At 27.7% G+C, this 6,000-nt stretch overlaps 2 protein-coding genes across 2 annotated transcripts; both read left to right on the top strand.

Moving 5' to 3' along the window:
- The first annotated feature begins 760 nt into the window (after nt 1-760).
- LOC145184832 (uncharacterized) lies at nt 761-2,571 on the top strand. The gene has a single exon (XM_090094433.1). It carries the CDS (start codon nt 1,740-1,742, stop codon nt 2,463-2,465), a length of 726 nt encoding a protein of 241 aa, XP_089950559.1. The 5' UTR covers nt 761-1,739; the 3' UTR covers nt 2,466-2,571.
- A 908-nt stretch (nt 2,572-3,479) lies between these two features.
- On the top strand, nt 3,480-5,008 carry LOC149885751 (UPF0193 protein EVG1 homolog). The gene is made up of 6 exons (XM_090094155.1): nt 3,480-3,611; nt 3,740-3,802; nt 3,883-4,071; nt 4,363-4,503; nt 4,588-4,688; nt 4,808-5,008. The coding sequence occupies exons 1-6, from the start codon at nt 3,524-3,526 to the stop codon at nt 4,886-4,888; spliced, it is 663 nt and encodes a 220-aa protein (XP_089950281.1). The 5' UTR covers nt 3,480-3,523; the 3' UTR covers nt 4,889-5,008.
- Nucleotides 5,009-6,000: the final 992 nt, after the last annotated feature.

Below are 6,000 nucleotides of genomic sequence, written 5' to 3'. Positions count from 1 at the left end.
TGATTATAATTTTTTACAGTCGCTTACAAAAGGTGTGAAAGCGAAATCGAGATCTAATGCAGATGATGGAACTTTTTCATTTTAGGAATAACTGATTTTTATTTAAAATAATAAATAGTATTTTTTTCTTTACTTATAAAAAAGCAATTTAGGTTTTTTTGTCCGATAACTTTTATACATCATCATCATCATCATCATCATCATCATCATCATCATCATCATCATCATCATCATCATCATCATCATCATCATCATCATCATCATCATCATCATCATCATCATCATCATCATCATCATCATCATCATCATCATCATCATCATCATCATCATCATCATCATCATCATCATCATCATCATCATCATCATCATCATCATCATCATCATCATCATCATCCTGCATTCGTCAAAGTTTTTGTTACAGAAATTTCATTTTAAGATGTTAAACTGTTATAAAGGTTGTAAGAATGATATATTTTAATAAAGCAACAACGGCTTAATCTATCAAGTTAGTTTCTGATTGTTTGAAACAAGTTATCATTCAAATGGCCGCAAGTGGTGTCAAATCACATAATCACAACGGTTAAATCACAAATCCTCCTTATGAGATGATCCAATCACCGAACTTATTCTTCAGCAAACTAACCGTAGCATGAGAAATATGGCACGTAGTGCCGTTTTATAGGAGTCAAATCTCTTCAGTATGAATGTTCTTAAATTTTGAGTAAAGTTGTTCTTCCATTTTCATTAAGGAAGAAATTAGGTCTGATATCGCCGTCATGTTGTTAATCACACTTCTTGATGAGTTTTTCAGTATGCAGCGGCATTTCATGTTATACATGTGAGTTGTTCTCGTACCAATGACAGCGTTTTGTTAACAAAATCCTATTTTATCCAAATATGTGCCATGTCTAAGAAAGAGGTTTTTTACTCCTTACACAATCTATGTTCGTTTGGCTTCAGGTCTTGAGTCAATATGATTTTAAAGGAATATATAGACAAATCCATAAGCAAAATTCTCCACGGTGACGTCTGAGATTGTTGCGATCGTTGTGAATTCGACAAATTTGGCTCACTGGCAATACTGGGCTTTGTTGCTGCGATATTCTCCTCGCTTCGCTCTTTACGCTATCTTGGGTTAATGCCTTGTAAAGTGAACTTATACTCAAACTATTCCAAATTGCAAGACATTTGCCTGCACAGAATAAACGTTACAGCGACCTAATTCTCTGGTGAACAAACTGCCCCTTTAAATGCAACAATAACCTAACTGTCAAACATAAACAATGTTCCGAAGAGTAATTTTGAGTTTAAATTTTCTAATTTAATATTTGACTTAATAAGTTAGATTTTAGCGGCTATAATAGGATAACATATTGTCTTGTAAATATATCAGTTAGGTTTGTTCTGAAGGAAAGTATATAATTGAATTTTAAAAATATTTTACCCACCAACTGAGCTCGAACTATGCTAACATTTTAAAATTATTACTTAACAGCCAGGAAGTGTTAAATCATGCATAATGAAAAGGGAAGTTATAATGAATATTTTGACACCTGAATGTAAAATAATTCACACCTATTGAAAGATACTTTCACACCTATTGAAAGATACTTTGAAAGAGTCACTTATTTCTATAGTTTTATGTGCCATATAAACTTGCGAGCCATTATATAACGAACGCTTCATTTTGTAAACCGTATCTCATGGAGATTTATTTTATCTAAATTTTACTTCGTAGAATGAAGATAGTTCATATTAAAGTTAATTCTGAAGTTGCATATCATAAAGATATTATAAAAGAGAAATTTGAGAAATGGAGTTTATATCTTAAACCGTACCATCAACATATTTATAACCATCAAAGAAGTTTTTTTTCAGAAAAACTTAAGGAAATTCAACCAATACCCTCAGCGATACTAATACCGTTGGTTTTTAATCAATATCATGAGTTAGATGTTCTGGTTACTGTTAGACATAATAAGTTATCACTGTTTGCAGGTGAGGTATGTATGCCAGGTGGTAAATGTGAAATAAATGAGACTCATCAAGAAACTGCTTTGCGTGAAACTAAAGAAGAAATAGGATTGAAAGAAGATAATATTCAGATTCTATGTGAGGGTCCTTCCTTGTTCAATTATCGAAATGGAAAACTATATATAGTTTATCCAGTGTATGGTTTGATAATGAACAGCTTTTATGCTGCGTTAAACAAAAATGAAGTAACTGATGTATTTACTGTAAGCTTCTCTAAAGTTTTAGAGTGTTCTGTTGATTTGCTTGGTGTCCCAGGCAGTGGAATTTTAACAAATAAGATTTATAGGATAGTTGGTTTATCTCATTTTGCAGTTGTATTAGCTGCTTCAGGTTATTATAAAAAAAAGCCTCACAAGAATTGCTTTTCTTACATTAATAGAAAAAACTTTTTTACTGATTTTTTTGAATATTTTCCAAGTCCTAAATTGTAATTATGTTCATGTATTATTGTATTATAAATTATATGAATACTTGTAATTATGTTCATTTAAATTATGTATTTAAATTATGATTTTTATAAATACTTGCCATTTGTTTGTTTGTTTTAACATTTCTTTGTTGATTTTATCCTAAGCTTGACAACCAATGAAACAAACTTAGTTTGTGCAATTAAATTACATCTAAGTCACTATTCAATGAATATTATTTTGCAACAAGAATTAGTCATATCATCTTCATTTTTATCAGCAAAATAAGGAATAGAATTGATCCTAATTATAAAAGACCGCTTTATCTGCTATGTTAAGTTTAAAACCCTGACATTGGTGCTAACTATTGCTGTGTTGAGTCAGTCTATGTTACTCTAAGTTTTATAAGTAAGGTAATACCAGATTTACTCCAGTTGTATATGTAATTAGAATATGTTAGGCTTTTATTATATAATATTGATATGATGTGATTACATAAAAACTAACATGAAAATGGTATCCTAATAAGACAAGTGCTTTGTGGGATGAAATCTATTAAATGCAGAAGGAAGAAATACGATAAAAAACAATGCTAAGCTAAAATTTAGAGTATAGTTTACATAATAATATAACACCCACCTTCCCTCCAGCTCCCCTCTTTATTGCATTTGTTTAGTATAATATTATTATTTTCCATAGCATAATATTGCATTTAAATGCAGTATTATGCTATGTAGATATTTAAATGCAATTAATCCTATTTTTGTTATAACTTTTTGTAATAAAGATATAGAAAAAGTATAAAAATTTATTCCTTAAAAAAAAAAATTTTTTTATTCATAAATTAACAAACTTATTTAAGTTATGTACTCTATATGCTATATAAGGTTCAAACAACGTAAAAATGTTTTGTCATTAAATTTACTTTGAGTTTTCAAAATTTTTACATATAGAAATTGTTTTTACATATAGATTTTATCAAAATGTGTTTAAAGCAAATGTTAATCATAATTTAATAAACATTTTTAACTTTTAAAACTCATACAATAATAATGCTAAAATGTTTTTCATAGATAAAATAAATGGATTTCAAAGGAAATCTTGCTCATAGTAGTCAACATTTTAAAAATGGAAATGTTGTTAGTCCTCAAACACAAGAACTTCTCAGAGGTTATATATATCTATGTTCTATATGTTTATACTATATATGTATGTATGTATGTATGTATGTATGTATGTATGTATGTATGTATGTATGTATGTATGTATGTATGTATGTATGTGTACTTTTTCTATAGTTATGATGGAAAAATCCAAGTTAACTTCTTTTCAAAAAAAACAAATAAGAGAGTCAATAAAAGGTAATAATTTTAATTTTTTTTTTTGCTATTATAAGAAACTTGATCTTTCAATCCTTTACTAGTTATTTTGTATACTTTAGATGGTTGTTCACTTCCGCTAAGTTGTAATCCTACAAGTAGCTGCAGCAAACAAAAATTGCAAAAACAGCAAGCACAAACCAAAGTAAAGAATCAATCTCAATTTGCATCAGGAAAGCGAAAAAAAGAGGTTATAGACTTAATATGTGAAAAAGATAATACAAGCAACCTTTATGTACCAAAGCCTGGAAGTAAGATTTTTAATTAGCTTAACATAAAATTTTTTGTTATTGTTATTGAATGGTTAAATCTGAAGCTAGAAACAAATTTGTTTTGTTGGGATTTTGTTTGATAAGGTTGGTAGGAGAACTTGTTTGTAACTGAATCAAACAGCTGGTGTTCCTTCTTTCATCACTTTCACCTGAATTGGTGAAAGTTATGGACGTTCATTTTCACTCATGTTTTGATCTTTCACTATCTATGAATAGAGTTTATGTATATGACATGATTATCTAAGATTATGATATTTTACCATAATTTAGAAATAATAACAGAAGATGATAAAGAGTTGCTACAAAATAAAATGGCCTATGGAAGGGATTTTAAGCAGTTTAAAAAAACGCAAAAAAAAATTCCTGTGAATGTTAGCAAATCATCTGAAGAAATTGATTGCTTTGATGCTGGTATATCTTCGTTTTTTTTTTTTTTAACGCTATAAAAAAATTCAAACAGTATATGTTTAAATTTCAATTATTTCTAACTTTTAGTTCTTCAAGAAATTGAAGAAAGAAGGCAGTTTTTAAAGGAGATGAAGAATCTTGGTCAAGAAAGAGACTACCTCTTGACAATTGAAACAGAAATTTCACAAGTTGGTTATGAATAAATTTTCAACTTTTTCTTAGTTCAATTAAAACAATGTTACTTTTGAACTTTTCTTCTCTTGCGTTGTTTCCTATTTCAACCTGTTTACTGTGCTTTTTATTTTAGAAAATACGTGAGTTAGAACTCATCGACAAGAAAAGAAGTCAAAGGCTGGAGAAAGCTCTCATTGAAAATGAGCAAAAATAAGTTGTCTTTAATTTTAAGTAGACAAATGTTGTATACAACTAAAAAAAGTTTTTCTTGTAAAAGTTTGAGAAAAAATTTTTTAAAAGAGCTTTACTCAATAAAAACAATTTTTTTTATATAATAGAAAAATTGATTCATAAAATGATGGTGAGAAAAATAATTAACTTTTTGATTTTGGTTGCTTTTTTTCACCTTTATCCAGTGTATTTTCCTTAGAAAAATTAAATAATGTTACCTTATATATATAAATGTTAGTTTATCAACTATTTTATTAATTTTTATAAAATTGAAAAATATACTTAAAAGTATGACAATTTGTTATCAATGTATGTTTTTTGTTTGTAACAATGTTTTTTGTGTAAATACTGTTTTATCAACTATTTTACTTATTTTATTTTTTTTAATTTAAAGATAAACATGAAAGTATGACAACTTTTATCAATTCCTCTTTTTTGTGTGTAGCAAAGTCAATTTTTCAATAAGGCTTTTATTTTTGTTTTCTGTTGTTGAAGAGAATAAATATTTTTCTAACATTATTATTTCCAAAAATCAGTTTATTTTTAATTATGTTTCTATGGTAATTTTTAAAAATACCAGATTATCACTGAATATTTATATGTGTTTTTAGTTATACACTGCTGTGCAAATGTTTCTAGACACTAAGTGATCAAATCACCTAAAGTCATCAAATTATAGTCAAAAACTGCTAATACTATTCAGTACACTTTTACTATTAATATGATATTTTGTAATACTCGCCAAATCCTTTTTTTTTTTTTTTTGCACAAAATATCGATCGCATTTTTGTCATCAAAAAAAATCCACCCTTCACTTGTTGAAAGATTTTTTTCTTATGTTAACAAAATTTTTTAGTACAATTAAAGTGTTTCTTTAGTTGTCTGATTTATATTATCTGATACTTTACTCAAACATGACAAGTTCATTTTTAAAAAAAAGGTTCAATTGGGTTAATCAGATCATTGATTGAAGCACCTGGACCAATGAGTTTTATTTCTGTTGGAACCACTCTTCTAACTAAAACTTTATAAAGTTCATTTGATCTGAAATCTTGTCAACTCTATAGATTAGAGAAGCACCATTGAATGAAAATT

The sequence above is a fragment of the Hydra viridissima genome, unplaced genomic scaffold (genome assembly GCF_058129835.1).
Source record: "Hydra viridissima isolate aposymbiotic clone 2 unplaced genomic scaffold, HvirCarnegie_v1 scaffold_7, whole genome shotgun sequence".
In the NCBI taxonomy this organism is placed as follows: domain Eukaryota; kingdom Metazoa; phylum Cnidaria; class Hydrozoa; order Anthoathecata; family Hydridae; genus Hydra; species Hydra viridissima.
Note: the sequence above shows the minus strand (reverse complement) of the source record. Positions and strands in the feature narration are given on the sequence as shown.

Coding starts and splice junctions, on each gene's coding strand:
- LOC149885751 (XM_090094155.1), top strand. CDS start 3,524: ATGGATTTCAAAGGAAATCTTGCTCATAGTAGTCAACATTTTAAAAAT. Junction 3,803..3,882: donor AATAAGAGAGTCAATAAAAG/GTAATAATTTTA, acceptor TGTATACTTTAG/ATGGTTGTTCACTTCCGCTA. Junction 4,504..4,587: donor AATTGATTGCTTTGATGCTG/GTATATCTTCGT, acceptor TCTAACTTTTAG/TTCTTCAAGAAATTGAAGAA.
- LOC145184832 (XM_090094433.1), top strand. CDS start 1,740: ATGAAGATAGTTCATATTAAAGTTAATTCTGAAGTTGCATATCATAAA.